General features: G+C 43.7%; 1 protein-coding gene across 4 annotated transcripts in view; it reads right to left on the bottom strand.

Annotated features, from left to right (window-relative positions):
- Positions 1-20,595, bottom strand: part of KLHL29 (kelch like family member 29) — a 401,375-nt gene that overhangs the window by 3,773 nt on the left and 377,007 nt on the right. For 3 of the 4 annotated variants that reach the window (XM_085218107.1, XM_085218108.1, XM_019613318.3), the window contains 2 exons: positions 16,937-17,130; positions 9,370-9,514 (listed from right to left, as the gene is read on the bottom strand). In XM_085218107.1, the coding sequence (XP_085074233.1) occupies positions 9,370-9,514; positions 16,937-17,130 (339 nt within the window). The remainder of the gene's footprint in view (positions 1-9,369; positions 9,515-16,936; positions 17,131-20,595) is intronic. The other variant, XM_085218109.1, reaches the window with a different exon arrangement.

Here is a 20,595-nt window from a genome sequence, read left to right as displayed (position 1 = left end):
AGAAGAAAAAGTTATTAAATGGATGAATTCAGCAACTTTGTTGGGTTAAGCATGAAAATCAAACACATGTCTGAAAAAAGAAAAAACATCCCTAAGATCTGGATGCAGAATTATAAATAAGGGGAAATGGTAAGAGATAGCAACCTGGGGCCTGGGGCATTTCATCAGTGCTGATGAACGGTGCCCGTGAGGATCCTGAGCTGAATTGCAATTTACTGATACAGGCACACCGGTGTCTCACACCAGCTCAGAAGTCAACTCCCAGCTGACTCTGACTTGCAGGAGTCTGTCTCGTACTTGCTGCTCTCTGCCCAAGGAAGTTGGAAGGGAGCGCTTGGTCTGGATGGGGATGGAGATGGGCAGAGGGAGCTCTGAACTCAGAGGCCTTTCCAGTTCCTGCAGCACCTCTTCCCCAGGCTGTGTCCCAGGTCATCCTCAGCCTGAATTCTTCATTTGAGGTTACAGAGAGTGGGCAAACACAGCTCTTATCCTCCACCTAGGCCACAGCACTGCAACCAACTGCTGCCTGAAAACAGCGGTTGAACACTGCAGTCTCTGACAACGGTGCTGATGCTTTGGGGAAGAAATGGGTGCTGAACTCTACCCTCTGAAAGACTATGAATTTTTAATAGTGATTAGAGTAGCTTCAGCCCCTTCCAAACACAGTTCCCACAGGTAAGACTGGCATAGCACTTTGCATGTGAGCCAAGCCTGGGAGCTCCTCCTGCTACCAAGAAATAGGCAGTTCTGGAGCGTGCAGCCAATACTTACGTGCACAGGGGATGTGGAGATATTCAGGCATCTCCAGGGCTAAAGCAGGAGGCAGGTACTTAAGGTCAATTAGGGACTGAGTCCTAGATTGCTGGTACTTTCCAATATTAGAGCAATCACTGTTAATTTCTGGGACTTTAGGGGGCAGGAAACTCAAGTGGGCTTCAAAACCCTAAGGAAAGTGAATGAAAAGGAGAATGCTCATTGCTCTCTCTTCATTACTGTGACAATATTTCTTTTCTCCCTTCCATCCCATCAGCTGTAAAAACATCATTACTGAGGCTGACGTATGAAGAAAGAAATAATTACAATAATTAGGATACAAGTTTATTGCTCGGTGCCATTAATCCTGAGAGATAAAATGATTATGGGTTGTCAGAACCTGGGCAGAAACGAAGCTCCGCACCACATAACCTCGCTGCAGAAGACACAAACCCCCAGCAGCTCCAGAGCAGTGACCTCTCCAGCTAAAGAGCAGCCAGACCTGCTCCCATCCAGCAGCGTGCCCTGGGTGAAGGTAATCATCACTGGAATGGAGGTCGCTTTATCCATGCCTTCCAGGAAAATACGTTTCAGCATTTTGCAAATTACAGCCCTGTTTTCTACTCCGAGGTAATTACCACTGTAGAGGCTTCACCTATCACCCTGCAGCCAACTCACCCAAAGTAGCAACTGCGACTGCCCAAACCATAAGGACAACAGAGGACCACACCATGACTGTCCCCTGACACAGCCACCTCTAGTCCAGCCTGTCTGCTGACCTCCACGAAGCTGTGCAGCGCAATCCTAAGAACATCTGAGTGAGGCTGAGATACCTGAAACGATGGTGAGGTCTGGCTGTCACTGGTTTGGAGTGCTTATGTAACCTCAACATCCTTTACATTTCTTCTCTACCTTCCCCAGCTTAAGCAAACAGGTGGCAGAGATGATTTCTGTGACAGTTGGCCATTCAACAACTTGATGGATCAAATGAATCACTGACTTTGCTTTTTAAAAAGTATATTTGATCACATGTGATCACCAGCTTTGCCACCTGCTCTGACACTTAATGACTCTGTGAGCGCTCCCTGTATCACACTTTGGCTCCAGCATGGAACCGTGGCTACAGAGCCAATGGTGGAATGAGCTGCCATGGTTTGGTGGCACTCTTTCTGTGGAGGGTGTTGTGAGCCCTCTGCTTTTCACTGAAAAGTCTCCTGATGGAGCTGCTGTGGATGCCCAACTCCTGGAGGTGTTCAGGACCAAGATGGATGGGGCCCTGGGCAGCCTGATCTGATGAGGAGCAATCCTGCCGTAAGAGGGCTTTAAGGTCCCTTCCGTCCCAATCCATTCTGTGATTCCACATCAGTGCCTCAGCTCTTGGCATTTGTGAAGTTGGGTGCCTGGAAGCTCCAGCTCCAACACGTCTCTCTCATAATATTGATGGCATTACAACAGCACCAAGTGGAGGGAGTACCAGCGAAGTTTGTTCATTTTGTTTGTTATTGTTATTTTAAAATTTCCTGCTTAGTTCGAAAGATCACATCAGCCTTATCAGGAACTCTTAGAAAAGAAAAGAAGAAAGAATCTTGTCTTGTAATGTCTGGAGTTGTGAAACAGATTTGAAGCGGCTGAATTAGCATGTTGTTTTGATTCACCAAAACTTAATATGTTCTGAGGCTGCAAACAAAGCTCCTTTCCTGCCTCACTTGTGCCTGTGTGCACGAGGAGTCACTGATTTATTCAAAACAGATGCAAAAATGTTATTAAATATTATCAGCTTTATCGATGGAATTTGCTTGGAAGACGGAGAAAAATCTCAGTGTTTATTAGTGGATTTCTTTCTTGCCCTCAGTCTTCAGAAAGGTCTAACGGAAGAGGACAGCTCTTGCTTCACAGTGGACTGTCCCACTGAACGTTTGTGAGATGGAGGGTGGTGAATCGTTGTGCTCAGGGTGCTGAAGCACTGTCATGAGCTCATAGCTATTAGTGGCCAGTCAGCAGCTGGGCTGTTATGTGCAAGAAGCTCGAGCTCGGGTTGCCAGAGGTGTCAGCTTTACAATGAGATGGATAAACGAGGGTCCAGATTAGTCATGGATAATTAGAAGGCTATCATGCCACTTCTTGGAGCAGGATTATTAGTGTGTTTTGGCCAAACTCCAGTTAGACTCTCCCGTACTCCGTGAGCACTTTCCCCTGCTAATGATCCAAAACCATTGTGTGGCATTGTTACTTGTTGCTGAAAACCAGCAATGTTTTATTCCAAAGCCCTCTGCACATCAGTAATGGCTCAAGTGCTGTATATATCAGTTACGCCTTAATGCACACAGAAATCCTTCGTGTCGCAAACTGCTGCAGCCATCATTGCTATTAGCCTGGTGCTGCAGTTCCCATCAGCTGTCTGCTTCACGCAGTCCCAGCCACGCATCTCCTTCAGACATGCTGCAAGATGTAGGTTTTCCCTTCTGGCCCAACTGCAAGCGCTGCGTGCTGTGAGAATGGCACATCTGTGGCCTCAAGATGTGCGTGGCCATTAAGGAGCTGTGTAATAACATCACTGGGGAGCAGCTGCCCACATGAGCCGTGTTCTGACCCAGCCAGCACCCCAGGTCACTACAAACTTCATGACAAGGAAATGAATCAGCCTGCAGCCAGTGCCGTACATCAGCAAGCACAGGAGCCACCGTGCTTCAAGAACAAGGACTTATTTAGAAAGGAGAGGAAAAAAATAAAATATATCCACAAAGAACCCTGTTCTTGTTGTACTTTTCAGCCCCAGTCTAAGTTTTATTAAAGATTTCCATTCGGCAGAACCAATCTAATAAATCTTCCTGGTTAACAGAGGAGGAGGAGGAAGAAAATGCTTTTCTGGTACCTACTGGGAATTGCTGGTACTAAATTAGCTGCTCTGGATTTATTGCTGGCACCACCACGCTGCCGCCGTTCCCCCGCGGAGGATCGCTGTAGCGCACTTCTGTGTGCACGCTGCCTGCATTCCAAGCAAGCAGGATACGGAATTTTTAATGATACGCTGGCATGCATTCTGTATTCTTTCTGCTCGTGGAAAAATAACCCCTTGAAGGGCACTGCAGGAAGGGACAGCCCTGACCCACACAGGGAGGCTGCCCAGCTCAGGCCCCCACATGTACCCTTCAAGGTGCCCAGTCAAGACAGGGGCCATGGCATTTGAGTACGCTTTGCCCACTTGGCAGCATCCCTCAATGGGTTGATTCTAGGTCAACACGAATTTCAGGTGTTCAAGAAACATGGAGACGTGGCACTGAGGGATATGGTTTTGCGAGCAACACTGGTGGTAGGTGGTTGGACTTGATGGTCTTGGTGATCCTTTCCAATCTGAGAGATTCTTACTGACTTCCACAAGGCCAGGCTCAGCCTGAAAGTGGGTGCTCAGGAGAAGCACGAGCTGGAGATTTGAGCTGTTTATTTTTAGTTTTTCATTAAGAGTAATTTAGCTGGATATTAAAACAGTTCCAGTGGACCTCTCTGTTTTCACATGTGCTACACAGGGAATACCACGTGCATTTATCTTCCCTGTTGTCTAAGCAATCCCACTTATCATGTAAAAGCAGTGCAGCTAAGAATAGAGGTGATACGGTCAAGATTTTCCCAGCAAATTTGGTCGTGTGCGATTCCTGTTGAGAGGAGATCGATAGCACACGGTTAATTTTTAAGTTGTTTATGTTGCTGCTTTTAAACCGTGTTTTTGTGATCCCTTCTAATGAGAGGAATGAGGAATTTGTAGACTCAGAGACTGAGGTCTGGAGGGACCTCAGTGCGCAGTCATTCTCAGTTTGTGTATAAGGCCACAGACTTTTCCCCAGGCAGCCTCTCTGTTGGGAGCACATCTTATCTTCTCATACAAACACCGTGGTGGTGTGCTCGGCCCCGGCGGCTCGCTGCCTGATTGCTGGTAGTGTAGTGCCTTGCTGGAAGGCTCAGATGCATAATGTCGCTTTCTGGTCCTTGTAACCCTCTGTGCCTTCATCAGTGAGACCGAAACCTCTTCCACTTGCTCCCAGTGATTGAGTCACCTCTCAGCTTTTCTTTTATAAGTTCCTTAAAATTCATATAAAAATTCATATATTTTGTGTGAAGGAAAAAGCTGAGAGAGGATTTTAGCAATGCTTATAAATATCTAATGGATGGCAATCAAGCAGATGGGGCCAGGCTCTTTTTGGTGGTGCCCAGTGACAGAAGGGGCAATGGGAAGAGATTGCAACGCAGGACACTATATGAACAAGAGGAAGATCTTTACTGTGACGGTGGCAGAGGTCTGATACAGGCTGCCCAGAGAGGTGGTGGAATCTCCTTCTTTGGAGCAATTCAAACCCATTTGGATGCTTTCCTGTGCAACCTGCTCCAGGGACTACATGTTCTCCAGAGGTCCCTTCCAGCCTCTATGGTTTGCAATACAGCACTGCTTCCTCTTCCCAACTTGTTCTCATTCCTCTGTTACAGCTCATATGCTACATCCAGTACCACACTGACTTTTATCCACAGCATTGCAGTGAGAGCTCACATTGTGCAGCTCTTAGCAGCCTCTGCTATGTCCTCCTCCGTGGCTTTCTAAAGGGATTTTGGGTAGGTGCAGCTGCGACTGCTTCTTAAATGCATTGCTTTGCATTTACAACACCGCTGCTAGCTTGAGACTGCCTAACTGGGACATGCAGATATTGCTCATTCTGTAATATTTGTAACCCCACCAAATGTTACACCACCTGCAACCTTACCAGGGGAGTTTTTCTATTACCTGGATCGCTGGTAGAAATATTACCTAGCACTGAAGAAGATTTAATGCTTGTTGCTGATGGCCTTTCTCAATGATATCTTCTCATTAACAACTACATTTTGAGATCTGTCAGTGAAGCAGATTTAATCTCTCTAATGTGTGCCTTGTTAATTCCATGTAATACCAGCCAAATACCTGGGAGAAATCGCAGTATATTATAGCTCCACAGTTGTCTTGAGCAGCCAGGCGTGTTTTATTAAAAAACAAAACAAAGAACCCAACTCCCACCCCAAAACTGAAAGACAGAAGGCTTGCTTGACAAAGTCCTGTTTTCCAGGAAAACACATTGATTGCTGTTCATTTAATTATTACTATCTAGTTATCTGCTGAAGAAATCCCAAATTAACCTCTCTGTTATTCTGCAAAGGACCAACATCAGGCTAAATGAGAGACCACTTAGCCTGTTGCTGATTCTTTGCAAAATTAACTGCCACACCAAAAATCTGCCTTTCACCTTTTTCAAAATATGGGAAATGCTTTGGCAGTGCCCTGATCCACCTGAATCCCCCTGAACTGTAAGAGCTATTACAAATCAACAACGGTGGTTCAAACAGCTTCTCTGCTAAGTCTGTAAAGGTGCCTGGTTGAACCGCGACCAGCTTGCCTGCTGTGACTACTTAATATCTGACCTTTTTCACTGTTGGTCCATTCAGAGTATATGATGGAACCAAAGCTGCCTCCTTCTGTCCAAATGCAAGCACAAAATATCCGTCAGATCACTCAGTTTGACACTTCGCTACTTCAGCAGTCTCATCTAGGAGGGCGGCTCCGAAAGTAATGCCTCCTATTTCACAATGTTGGCCCAAGACATCAGAGGTGGATCCTGGTGGTATGGCAGTAGAGGCCGAACCTTCCCACCAATATCCCGTTACATTTTGTTGCCTTGTGACAGATGGCAGCAGAGAGGCAGTCGGACAGAATGGTGCCTGACATGGAAGTGTGTATGAAGCAAAGCTGTGTCACTGAATTCCTCCATGTGGACAAAATGGCACCCACTTGTTGAACAGTTTAGAAGACCAAACAGTCAGCGTAGCACAGAGAGGTGGTGGGTGGTGCATTTCAGCAGTGGTGACAGCAACACAAAAGATTAGCCACGTTCAGGACAGCCATGCACAGCTGTAACACCATGAAATGAAGAGTGTCTTAATCAGTTCATCCATGTAAATTGGTAGATTATGATCAGGATACTGTGTACAAAACAGAATGTTGACCTCAGTGCATTGGAAATGATTGTGGCAATGTTGGAATATTGCAAAGACTGTGCCAGGTGGGTCCCATGAATGCTTACACAGGAACAGAAAGAACACTGTATGAAAGTTTGTTAGGACCTACTGACCCAATATGAGGGGTGAAGGTGACAATTTCCTGAACATATCATTGCCAGTCATGAGATGTGGTGTCAACACTATGAGCTGGAGTCGAAACAGCAGTCCTTGGTTGAGCAGCATGAATTCCTCACCAAAGAAAAGGTTCTAGATGCAGCTCTCAGCAGGTAAAGTGATGTGCACTGTCTTCTGGGATATGAAAGGAGCGATCTTTCTGGATTTCCTGGAACCCAGACAAACCATCAACTCTGACTGTTACATCGTGACACTGACTAAGCTAAAGATTGGAACTTCCAGAGTCAGACCAAAGAAGAAGACAATCTTTCTCTTACAACATGATAATGCCAGATCCTGTAGCAGTTTGAAGACCGGGGAACACATTGCCACATTGCCAGTCTTGGCTGGATTGCCCTACCACACCCACTGTATAATCTGGATTTGATTCTTTCTGACTTCTGTATGTTTGGGCTGATCAAAGATGGACTGTGTGGGCAACATTTTCCTAGCAACAAAACAATCACAACAGCTGTGGAACATTGGTGCTGATTTTTATGTTTGTGGCATTCAGACTCTTGTTCATCGCTTGTAAAAATGCACAGCTAATGGTGGTGACTGTGTAGAAAAATAGCGTTTGGTAGCTGACAATTTGCTCTATCAAATAGTATTAGAATGCTCTTTGTATTTGTTGCAATTTCCACGTGGAGATAAATAGGAGGCATTACTTTTGGAGCAAACTATGTATTTAGGACTGACTGACACATTTAAAGGGCTTTGCTTTTTCTCCTCTTGGCCCTTGGTACCACACTGGTTCCCTCAGCTGCTTTTAGCAGCAGCCTGTTTCTAACCTAAACTTTTTGTATTTGTTACTGCTAAGCTCCCATTTCCCCTATTTCCATGTATATTGATTTAGTTTGTTTTTGTCGCAGCTTTCATGTCTCCTTTTGCATTTCATAATTTCAGAAATGATGCTTTTTTTTGCCATTCAGGATGCATGCACTGAACTATTTCTGTCAATGGTGACTATTCCACTGTAAATGTAGGTTTCTGGTCCACCATGTTGACAGTTGCTTTAGGCTTTGGAACAAAAAGAAGATATTTAAAAATGTTGCAGTTACTTTTTATTGATGGGTGCCATCTTCTGCTTAAGCCAAGCCAGTCTGTTGGGAACACCATCGTGGCACTGAAACAGCAGCTAACAGTCACTGGTTAACCCTTCTTGGTCAATCATGAGGTTTGCTTTCTGCTGGGTGCAGACAAAGCATCCCTTCATGTTAGAAATCTTTGGAAGTGGGCATGTGAGATGCTCAGCTCACGTTCCCTGGCTGGAATCACCCGCAGTTAAGCAATTACTCTTGTGGTGTGTTACAAACAGATGCCTAATTAACAGATATTTGTTATGTTTTACAGAACAGAGATGTTCAAAGAGCAGTGCATCCCTCTCTCTGGTAAGATACAGCAATGGAACAAATGCACAAAGGTCCCTCATGTTACATTTTGCTGTCTAGGGCTATAATCCCAAAATCTTGTGACTATGGTTCTGAACTGTGGTGGTGGTGATATTAGCTATACTCTATCTTTTATTTATGGTTTTCAGTCTCTGAAGAAAACGGACACTAAAGCAGAAGATTGAACCAAAGAGGTGTTTTCCAGCTGTAGGACAGGTGTTAGAAAAGCCCCTGCATTAAGGAGTGGGGCCCTGCAGCTGCCCCATGTCCACGCCCAAGGAGGGGACACAATCCCTCCAACTATAGCTTTGCTCAATGCCTTGAGATGCTGCTGCCATGGAAATAAATACCAAGGCCTTGCCAAGCACGTGATGGCTGCCAGCATGACATGGATAGCTCGGCCGGTAACTGCTCTGTGAGGGGCTGGTGTTAAGCACTGCCTGAGAGCTGCCAGCCTCTGCTCTCTGTAATGGTAACATAATACTTTTGAAAAGGCCTTTAAGTCCTGCCAGTGTCTGTGATGGGTGCCAAGTTTTATTTTCATATGCCAGTTTGGGAAGTTTGTTAAACCTGTGTCTGGGATCAGAGCAGTGAGCCCGAAAAGCAATCAAAGATACATAATAAATAATAATTAGTATCAGTGTGTGGTGCTTATTCAGTATTCTTTCCTTTCAGGTCTCTGTTGGCTAGTTAGCAAACAACCAATCCCACATGATGGCAGTCTAATATAGCGTGTACTGATCGTCCTCCGGTTACGCATGGCAAACGGAGCAAATCAAGGTGACTGTGGTCTGCTACAGAAGCCCAAGGCATTTCCCTCCCTTGATCCATGGTGCCTGAATACGAGGAGATGCAAGAACCATAACAGGGTGCTGGAAGAGCACTTTGGAAAATGCTGCGTCCCTAAACACGAGGAAGAGGAAAATCCACAGACGGTACTCACCTTTCCCCCTTCCCCCTCACTATTAGGCAGCATTAGTTTATTTAGCAGCAGAAAATACTAAGGCACTGGTAATTCGATTTGAAGGGTTTTTCTCACCTGCAGAACTGCCTGGAGTGGTTCATGTTGGGACCTGCTTTAATATTGCCTTTCTCTGGGTCATAGATGGTGGTTGCTCGTGCATAAGCTCCTCCAAGAATAAAGATGAACCCATTGAGAGTGACTGCAGGAGCATATTTGTTATCTGTCAATGGAAAGCAACACTGAGATCAGTTTTAGGCTCAGGTTTGGAGACTGTTTTTTATTTATACATTCCCCTTATTTATAGATAAGTCACGTTTCTCTAAACCTCCAAGGCTAGGGAAAGAAAAATGAGGAAATCTTTCCTGCTTTTGTTCTTCTCTCTCAAAGTTCTCAAAGGCACTTTTAAAGTTCATCAGTCCTTCATTCCCCAGTACACACTTCCCTCTAAACTGGGAAAGTACAATTATCCTCTCGCAAAGCCTAACGGAATCACTGTGAAAGCACCACTCTTACATATGAAATTAAGATGTCAAGTTGTTTCAGAATTCTGAATTGCTGCAAATTTTAACCCAGATGCTTCCTAAGTAGCTAAGTACAGAAGAATCCCACAGTGCAGAGTCCCACTTAATAATATTCAAGAGTTGATTCTCCTTTGTATTCTACTTTAGCTCATGGGAAGGTCACCCACACAATCCAGAAGATCTTCTGAGACCCGACTTTTTCTCCCCTTTATCTGTCTCATAAATTCACCTGCATTTCCCTCTTTAGATGTGAGAAGTATCTCCAAACAGTCCTGTACATTAGCAATGAACCGTGCAAAGCTGAGTTGTGAAATTAAGGAAGTGCCTTATCCTAAGCTCAATCAGAATTTCCAAGGATGCTTTAAAACTTTGGTGTTAGCGGAAGCATTATTACAAAAACTGGTAGAACTAAGCATAATTTATCAAATAAAATCCTTGTAATTTAATGAGTTGACTTGTCCCGTATGCTGCTATCACGCCATATGCACGTTATTAACCATGAGCCAGTTGGGCTGAAATTTCTCATGATGGTGTCTGTCTTAATGCGATACAGTTTTTTTTCATCAGCATTTCAGTGAAACCAATCAGCAGTGTCTGGGAACAAAAGATGGGAGTACATTGCTTCATTTGAGTGAAAATATGTCTCACAATTAGTTCTCTAAAAATGCAGCCCTTCAGAGCAGGCATTTCCTGGATGGTTGTCCGAGTGTTAGGAGACACATCCTTTGCTCTTCCTATACAAATTCTCTGTAAGTAGTTATATAAAGCGTCTCCAAAATATGCAGATAGGTGTATGCTCAGTAAAGGGCAACCCTCTTGCATCACCAGTGGGGAATCAGCCTGAATGTCATGCTGCTGGTCAAGGATGCAGGACAACACACTGGAGAGGAGAGCCCCATCCTTACAGTGCTTTTACTTCACTGCTAACAGCCTCCACGTAGCATCCAAAGGTTCTGAGTGTTCCTCCCAGGTCTGGGATCCTCTGACTGCTGATGTTGTTTTACAAACAACGAAAGGAGTGGGCTCAAATCAACCCTGGTGGCTTTACTTTTGGCATTTTCTTACCCCTTGCCTGGCAGGCATTGTAACCCTAAGGTACTTTTATAACCATCTGATTCCATTAAATATTTGACAAGAGATTTAATTTCACCAGAGTTGAGCAAAACTTGCTGGACGTGTCCAGAAGAGTGGTAATTTCCTTAACTGGGGGTTGAATTTACTAAACTGGAAGGGAGATAACATAATGGTTTTGTGGAATTCTTCTGTTCCAGCTTGGCTGTGGTGTTGTCTGGTTTTGATTTTGGGGGAGGTGTGGGCCTGCAGCACCTGGCAGCACAGACAAAACACGTTATGGGGTAAGCTGGGCTCCTATTACTCTCAGTATCTACAGGCATATGTCAAAAAACACAGATGCATTAGGAAAATGTCACTGATCCTTGGGAACAGATGGGAAGAAACTAATTCATCCAGAAAATAGAACAAGGAATATTCAGTTTCTTCTTGGTGCCACTAAGCCACTGTAATTCATCAGAAAGACTTATCTGTCCTAACAACCCGTCTTGCATCCCTTTCCAAATCAGACTTGCATATGTGACATTTTTTCCAGCTAAGACACTCATCAGAAGTTCTCCATATTTAATTATCACATTCTCCTGGCTGTTTTTTCCCCCCTCCCACCAGCACTATTTTGCAGGAGAATAAAACTATCACATTAAAAAAAAAAAAAAAGAGCTCAGAACTCAACTCCCAAATCTCACAGGGAAATTATTTGGGGCTCCCTCAAGGCAGAAACAGCGACTTCTCAGGAGACTGAATCACTGACTGCACGTTCCTTTTTGTCAAAGTAAAAGAGGGAAACCCCCTTGGTTATTTTTATAGTGACTTTTCTTTTTTTTTCTTTTCTAATAAGCAGACTGATATGCTTTTTCTTTCTTCTTTTGAGAGGCAAACATGCCTGATTCTCATCAATTTTTCAAGACACTGTCTATCTGTTGTCTTTTTAGTACTTTTGGCTTTAGCTGCAATTTCATAAATTGGTATAAAGTGACTGAGACAAAGGGACAGCTCTGCTGCTTCTTTCAAGAAGGGAGAAATCCACAGTGTCCTGATCCTGATGTAGATATGGCAGAAAGACACAAGAGACACCCCTCTAGGCATGAGTAGAGAGAAAACAGTTTTACTTCTCTTTTGTTATGGAGGCCACAGGTTTAAACAGATACGAGGAGCTTGGAAACTACCACCTAAGCGTGGATGCCCACCTTCAGTCTGCAACCTTACTTCACCTCACCACCCTTCCTTTGTTGTCCTTTCCAGGGCTTGGTAACCTTGTGAAAGCACCCAGGAGGCTCCAGCTTTACAGACCATTCACTGATGGTCTGTAACCTTGTAGTAATGCAAGGTGCTGGGGGACCCTAATTTAGCAAAAGCATGTTTTTGGTCAACGCTTTTGGGTGTCACTTCAGGTCCTATGAGCCAGAGGACTGGGAATATGGGAACTGAGGCTTTGGAGATACAACCTCCTTTCCCCTCCAAAATTCAAATGCTGGGGCTGTCAGACACGGCAATCTACTTCAGGCTGGAAAAGCTTAAATGAGATTTGTCCAAGACAGCAAGCATTCTTGAGATTAAAAGGCAGAGTAAATGTAAAGGAAATAATAGATAAAAGATACTCTTCTCTCCAAGTGGATAATATCATAACATCATTCTCTTCTGCTGCTGCTGTAGGAAAATAGGTAAGTATTTCTATTCTTCTCGAGACGGGTCGTTGCAGGAAGGGGTATGCACTCAAAGACAATCCTTGAGCTGTAGGTGCACTTCACATGGGGTTTATAATTTAACCTGCCAGTGCGCTCAATTCGTAACAACAGCATGCTGTCTGTGATGTGTTCTGTGGCTCTCAGATCTCTTGGTACGTTATGTGGTCAATTACCATAGTTCTGCTTTCCCATCCATGATTGCTTAAAGATCTTTTGTTGCCTTCCAGTAAAGCACACCGTCAGAGACAAAAGCGGCATGAAAACAATGCTCCATCTAGAAACAGGCTATGAAACCTAACCAGCAAAATGTTTTTAGCAGGAGGAAGAAACCAATGTGCCACCAGTCCGGACACAGCTCCAACCAGAGGTGTCCCTGCAGGCACAGGAGGCTGCAGGTAGTTCACATGGTGAAGCACACTGGAGAAAGGAGACTCGTTAACAGAAGCTAAATCTGCTTTTAGTAGGAAGTATCTCTTCCCACCCCTGAACACTATGCAGACAAGCTCAAGAATGGCACAGCTGTGGATAAGACCGTGTGCCTCAGCAGCTGAGAGACTGCGGTCTGATCCTCCACACAGCTTGGGAGGCTGAGGTGCAGATATAGCAGCAAGGTCTTGGATGTCATCAGCCCTTCTGGCATGGGGCTGTCATTGTGGGGTAGGGATGTCTGCACTCTCTGGATTGAGGACACAGGAGACAGCAGGCTCAGGAATGCCCTGCTGGACAAGCGTGCTCCAGGGGAGGGCCTGGTGGGCCTACCTCTGGGGAGGAACATGGGAATGATTGATTATGTATTTTAACAAAACTTAAGACATCAAACAGAGCAATAGAAATGTGCAGATGCTGCTAACACCATTTTCCATATATTTCTTGCATTCTTAGCTCTGTGTTGTCCCATTTCAGTTGGATAGTGAATAGTATGGTGAAGAACTGGACAACTGGATTAGAAATGCTCATAGATCTTTGTCCTGTGTGTTCCCGTAGTTTTTAAAATTTAGTACTGTCAATGAAGAAACAATGTTTTCAAAAAAATTCAGAAGCACTAATCAAAACTTGTAATTACACCGGTACAGATACAGACTGCTCAGAGTATCAGCAAAGGTGTATTTTAGTGCCTTGATACGAAGACACAGCGTGAACTAAGATGCAGTGACGAGGTAATTAGGTTTACTTACAATCACTGGCTTCAGCATGCCTACAGCTATCTTCTTAAATAGGACCAAACTGAGGAAGCTGGGTAAGAAATGTATTTTTAGCAGAGTCAGCTAATGGTCTAGGTGCAGAAGGGCAGGCACTACAAAGACGTAGCCTGGCTTCACTTACTGTTGTAGGACTTTGGCTCAACGGCAACAAACTTCTAACAGCTCCAAATGCAAGAAGAGGTGTGCACGGTGGTTTACCAGAAAAGTGCAGTGGGCAAGACCTGGGATGCTCCACTATCTGAGTAACATTGAGTTGTGGGTTGTGTTTCTGAAGGAACATCTGCTGCCTCCAAAGATGGGGAGAACAGAAGTGGAGCAACCTCATGCCAGCTCATGGCATGTGTAGGCTACAAACAAATGGAAACTGGGGCTGGATTCAATGCTTATTCATAGGAGAAAGACAGGCAGAAGAGGTCAGGGGCTGAGCTGAGTAGATGAGCCTACCGGTCCCCACTCCATACCTCTGAACAGACAAGATTTCAGTATCTAGCCTGCTTCACCTCTATTAATATTATCCTAAACTGACCCTTTCTCTTGCCACGGTTGATGCCAGCACTGCCTTGGGTGTTGGGTTCAATCACATGCCATACTGCATTCAGCTCACTGACATTTGCAAAATACCACAGTGATTTGAGCAGGTAACACCAGCCTAAAGATCTCCAGAGACCTCAGGTACTTTCAACACCTGCATCTACTGTTGCATATTTGAGCATGCTTGAGGTGTTTTTAAATAACCTGCTAAACCATTCGAAGTCAAAGAGGTTTCACTGATCTCTGGAGTGATCTTAAACCACACAACTCACTGTCAGATGTCTCAGGTTATTTAGCCCAGGGGGACACCTTAAGAATTCACAAACATGCACAAAAAGGCTTTGAGGCTCTCGTGAGCACACCAGCAATCTTCCTATCACAGTTCACCTCATCTCCATTTTGTAAAAAGTACTCCAAGCCTCCTACTCCCTCTTTCTTTTAAGTAAAGGTTGCCTGCACTGCACATGGAGTATCTTGGAGTATCATTCAGCTCTTTGGGAATACTCTGCAAGCACAGGTGATACTCTGCTTCTTGCTGGTGGAATAAAAATGTATTCCAATATTCCCAAAGCATTTTTAGAGAAGAAGAATCATATCAGCTCACTTTTCTGGATATTTTCCACTGGGTCTCCACTTCTCCCACATTTTACTTTATTTGCAAATAATCTGGCATTACACATTTCCCAACAGAGACACACAGCAACTCCACATTTCATCACACATTTTAAGCCTTCAACTTAACTAATTAACTTTATTTACACCAAGAAAACAGAAGCATTGTCTTTTAACTTCACTTTTGTGTATTTTTGTTAGGAAATGATAATACGCATCCACTATATCAACTGGTGACAAACCCACCTCTGGATGGTTTGGATGATTTTTCCAAGCACGTGTGGTGTTGATGCCTGCTAGACAGTATAATGAGTCCAGGGAATGATTGCTTAGCTCTGTGGCTGGCACTTGTACTATCTTGGTAAGAAAAAGGAACGCTTCTTTGCATAATGCATTCATTTTTGCAGTACGCTCTGAGAACTGGAAAACCTCATACTGTCAGTCAGTAGATTAAATGAACAGTGGCAGCTGTAGCTTTGTGATGGAAAAAGCCAGGAAATAGGTTTGTTTGCACTGCTGTATTACAGAAACACGACTTTTGCCGGTTAACGCCCTCCCGCTGGGCGCTTCATGCTGCATCATATGCATGTCATGTTATGTTAGGCTGGACACAAACAGCAGCAAGGGAGCTGGAAAGCAGTGCTGCCTTCGCGGGGGAGGCTCCAGCTGTGGCCACACCAATGCCTCGTGATTTCTTTTACTAGGAAACACTGAGAACAGAGTCATAATAATAGTAACAAGCTTGTTTTAGCTTTCTGAATGTGCCTAGGTGGCCTGAATGTCTACCAGGCTGAACACTCAGACCATGACTTGTTATGTCATGATGATAGGACAAGAGGGAATGGCCTCAAGTTGCATCAGGGGAGGTTTGAATTGGATAGTAGGAAGAATTTCTTCTCAGAAAGAATGGTCGGGTGTTGGAACAGGCTGCCCAGGGAGGTGGTGGAGTCACCATCCCTGGAGGTGTTAAGGAAAGGGTTGACGTGGTATTTATGGACATGGCTTAGTGGGCAATACTGATGGTAGGTCAATGGTTCTAAGATGATCTTAGAAGTCTTTCCCAACCTTAATGCTTCTATGATGTTTCAGCATGACTAAGAGGTTTGGGACACAAAAGCAGCCACCTCCAAGTAGCTTCTCTGCAATGACTGCATAAGTGCTGCTTCTTTGGGTGTTTGAGCACATCCAGTTGGAAAGCTGCCTATAGCCATCCATCCAGCACAGAGCATGTGCTCCTGGTGGCTGTTACCTGCAGGAATGTCCTTGTGAGCCTGAATGCTAAACCTTGCTTCCAAAAGCAGCCTCAGCTCTTAGGGTGCAAGTTGGCACAGAAAGCAAATAAACTGCAATCTTTTAAGCACTACTATCATTTTGGAAATTTGTACATCTGAAGTTGGCTGGTGTAGTGGAAAATTTGGCCTCTCATCTTGCCCTTTTTTGTAACGTAGAGTATCTGGCTCTATCCTGTAAAATGTTCAGAGAGCTCTAGGGCATCACATACTAATAAGCACAGTTTTAATAATCTACACGTCTTGGAGAATTCAGACTCTGGAGCCTCTATGCTTTTCGACACCACTGCTATATCCCAGTTAAGAATGACCATCTCTTGCTACAGGACAGGAAGAATTTTAACAAGCATGTGAGTAATAATTCAATAACTGAGCGGTGCTTTTTAAAGCATGGAGCAACACACGATGCTAGGATAAAGTTTCACTGCACTTCACAGTTTTTTGGGTCTAAAATTACTAGTTGTCCATACCTAATAACTGCTTTCCTTTCTCCTCTACTCTGAACTCATCACTTCTAGCTGATAACTAGCTGTATTAATGAGTGACAATTGCCTTCACTGAAGATCCAGATAATTGCCTCTTTGGTATAAAATGCATGCATTCCTGCCAATCTGCTACAAACACATCTCCCTCCCCACAACCCATTTGCTTTCTGCAAAGGCATTAAAATACCTGAAGCACAGAGATTTCTGTCATAATATGGGTTTACTCTGACAACATGATTCCCTTACCGATCATTGGAGACTCTATAAAACTCCATGAATTAGTCTGAGGGATGTAGGACTGCAAGACCCCTGCAGCTCGGCCGGCTTCGTTCACCCCACCGAAGACATAGATCTTCCCACCACAGACAGTAGCAGCAGCTGAGTGCACAGCTTTGGGCAGAGGAGCGATGGTCTCCCACTGGTTGGTGATGGTATCATACCTACAACAACATCAGAGTGAGCTGCAGTGATGCAGTGTCAGTTGAAGGCAGGATAGACAGGCAGAGAAAGCAGGCTGGAATAAAACAGAAATGCAGCTTGACAAGCTGAAGAAAAGCAGAGGTGGAAATGTATTTTTTAACATCATACAAATTCAACGATTTGGTAAATAGTGTAATTAATGCCTTTTCTGAGCTCTTAAAACACTGATAAAAGCACAGAGAAAGCTAGTTCTATTTTCCGTTCATGCCTCTCAAATCTCATTTTAGTCCAAGCTAAAGAGACTCAGGACATCTTTGTTAAGATGTCTTCCACTAATTAATTTCTATTAATGACTGTACAATGAGATTATTCTTGCAAATCAGTGCAGTGATATCCAATAGCAACCGCAGGCAGGCGACTGTTAATATACTTCAGCTGTTTAGCTCATGGAACGGATCTCACCTGCACTACAATGTGACACGATAGCTCTTTTTGCTCCAGTTAACTGACCAGCGGGGCACATTTTGTGCCAGAGTGAGTTGCCTCCATTTAATTTCCATTGTGCAAACCATGTGCTTCATTGCAGGATGCTGCAAATCTTAATGCTAGGATAAGATTTTACCAGCGTGTCTATAATTGACATGAAGCAAACAGAAAGAGTCTGTATGAAAGTGCTAAATTAGTTTTAAGGTCATCATTATCTGATTTAATTAAGCCATTGACCATAAGGGATACACAGTTAATAATCCATGGATAAAGATTCATTTTAGACAATGTCACAAGTACAGACGTCAATTTTTTTTCTTAATGTGGCAGGGATCCAAATAGCTGCTCTAAAATGAGTCTTGGAGACAGTGGAAAATAATGTGATTCTTAGGCTTCAATATTTCCATGTAATGGCACACTCAGTCAACTAGGACTTTCCTGAGTAGTGATTACTCTAAATTGCGTACTGCAAAAACAGAAGCCCTCATCACCCATTTAGGGCTTTTGTTTTTAGTATTGGAAAAATGCAATATGAAAACATTAAATGAATCCACGGCCACGAATCCATCTCTAGAAAATGATTTAGTGACAGGGGAATTCTCCCTTTGTAACATGTCTCTCAAATCCTCACTGTCCAAAGTTGGGGAAAGTACGAGTGGCAAAAGGGATGTAACTGGTGGAAATAGCACAAGCTAATGTTCTTAATGAAAATGCATTAATGAGTTTCCAAGTAATATCGCTGAAAGTAATTAACATACTCATAAATGGAGGAAAGCAAGAGGGAGGCAAACTTTAACTGAAAAAAAAAGGGTAAAGTCCCTTATAATGAGCGTGGAGAACTGCATTTTACAATGCTCTGAATTAGTTACTGAGAAATTAAATTCATCTACAACAAAGTGATCAAAGGGCAGAAAAATAATGAGATTAAAGAACATGGTGCTGGGAATGTTCAAGAAGACAAACCCATATTGGGCTGATTTATAAAGTTTGGTACCAAAACAGAGACTACTGATGCATGTTTGACTATACAAGCAGCTCTTCCAGGGAAAGCACTGTGTGCTGCATCTCTTGCATTTGCCCAAAGCAAAACTGGCAGAATGTCACACTGTATGAAGAGTTTCATACACTGATTTTTGGTTACACTTTGTCAACTCATCTACTGCAGTATTTTCGGTTTGGTAATTAAAAAAAATTTTTTTTTGTTGTGCTGTTATGTATTAAAACTGGTTAAGAAATTGATTAAATTAGTTAGAAATTTGGCAGAACCACTGTTTTCAAGACAGGCACATTACTGTTAATGATTTTCTGACCATTCCAATACATTTTCAGACAAACGAATACATATCCTTCAAATTTGCTGGAGGTTGGATGTGGTTGAGGCTCATGTCTACAGCAATACTGACAAACGATTCTAACTGCAAAAACAACAGTTCCTTCTCATTATGGGGACCTCAGGCCTCCTACATCCCATTTTTCACCCACTTTCACTGGTAACACTCTACAGTGACAGAATTCATCTTTCTGTCTTCTGCTCTCTTTCAACAGCCACCGGGAAACCAATTGACTGGTTTCAATTCATCTGCTGAAAGCCAAAGGCTGCAAGTCCATGGGACACAGGTGCAAGTGGGACATCTTAACACAATGCTCATCTTGAGTGCCCTTTGGTTTCAAAAGTCAGTGAACCATAAAGCAGGTGGAAGATGATTCTCATCCAGCCAACACCACCACCGAACCTGGGTTTTACACAGGCTGCTCAATGAAACAATCCCCTTAAGTGCCAAACTTACTCCTGCTGTTGAAAAAGAGAAGGAAATGCCTTCACGGCTTCCTGATATCGGATTTCAGTCTTCTCACCGAAACCTTCCATCCACTGGATTTCTCTAGTTCATGACCTCCTGGCAAAACTGCAAATTTGATTTCTAGCCTGTTTTGCTTCAGCTCCCACCCACTTTTTTTTCTGTTAGATTATAAAAATGTCTGCTATCAAAACTCTCTCTTTCATGTATGGAGTTGCAGAAGATAATAAAGTCACCTCTTCACCTTCTATAGGACAAACTAAGTAGTGCAAGCTCTTTAAGTCTTCCACCACAAGGCAGCTTTCTATCTTTCAAATCAACTCTCAATGTGTTTACACAGGGATTAGCATTGGATTAACTAAATTGGCTTAAAAATAAATAAAGTTTAATATTCACAACCTTTGTAAGAACTGGAAACAACTTCAAACACTTTGCCTCTCTGCCCTCTGCCCCTTTCATTCTCTGTTCCGCCTCCAGTGTTGCCGTCACTGGGGCTGGTGAGGCTCTTTGGCTCCTTGAATGCTGCTCAAGGGCCAGCAGGGAGGGAACTGATTTAAAAAATAATCACTTTGATCTCTTTCCATTAGTCAAGCTTTGCATTTGATTCCCTGTTTGAAGACATAAATGGAGACTTAATGTGAGCTGGCTTTGAGCCATGCCAAAGTTTTTCTTCCTTCTCCTCCAATGCTCCCTGTAGTCTCAATGTGTCCATTCCTGTCCTTGGCTAAGGGCCTACAAAGCCCATCCAATTTGCTGAACTTGAAACTTCAAGGACGTTTCCCTTCATGTTATGGACTCCTGGTTTTGCAGTCCCTGCATGCTATGGACAGTGTTCTCTCACTTGACCCTTGTGCAGGCGCTGTGTTCTGCTTTATGTTTTATTTATATACCCTCAATACGGCAAATGATCTGAACCCAGCAAAAAATGCAGCCCAGGTGTGAGGAAAACACACTCAGAAATAACCTTGCTACTTTTCCAAAATCTCCAAGCTCAGAGTTTCATCTGCAGGCTTGGATCCTCTGTTTGCTTCACTCCTTTGGTTTAGCACCTCCTCTCTTCTTCTTCTTCCCCTGTGACCTTGATACTAACAGCAGAAAAGCCCTTCACTTCAATCCACACACTTCCTTGCTTAGTTGACTTCTGATCTCTTTAGTATCTGAAAATAGTACCTTTTCCCCCAAGAGTCTCTTAATTTCTCTCCT

The sequence above is a fragment of the Meleagris gallopavo genome, chromosome 2, assembly GCF_905368555.1.
Source record: "Meleagris gallopavo chromosome 2, MGAL_WU_HG_1.1, whole genome shotgun sequence".
NCBI classification, from domain to species: Eukaryota; Metazoa; Chordata; class Aves; order Galliformes; family Phasianidae; genus Meleagris; species Meleagris gallopavo.
Note: the sequence above shows the minus strand (reverse complement) of the source record. Positions and strands in the feature narration are given on the sequence as shown.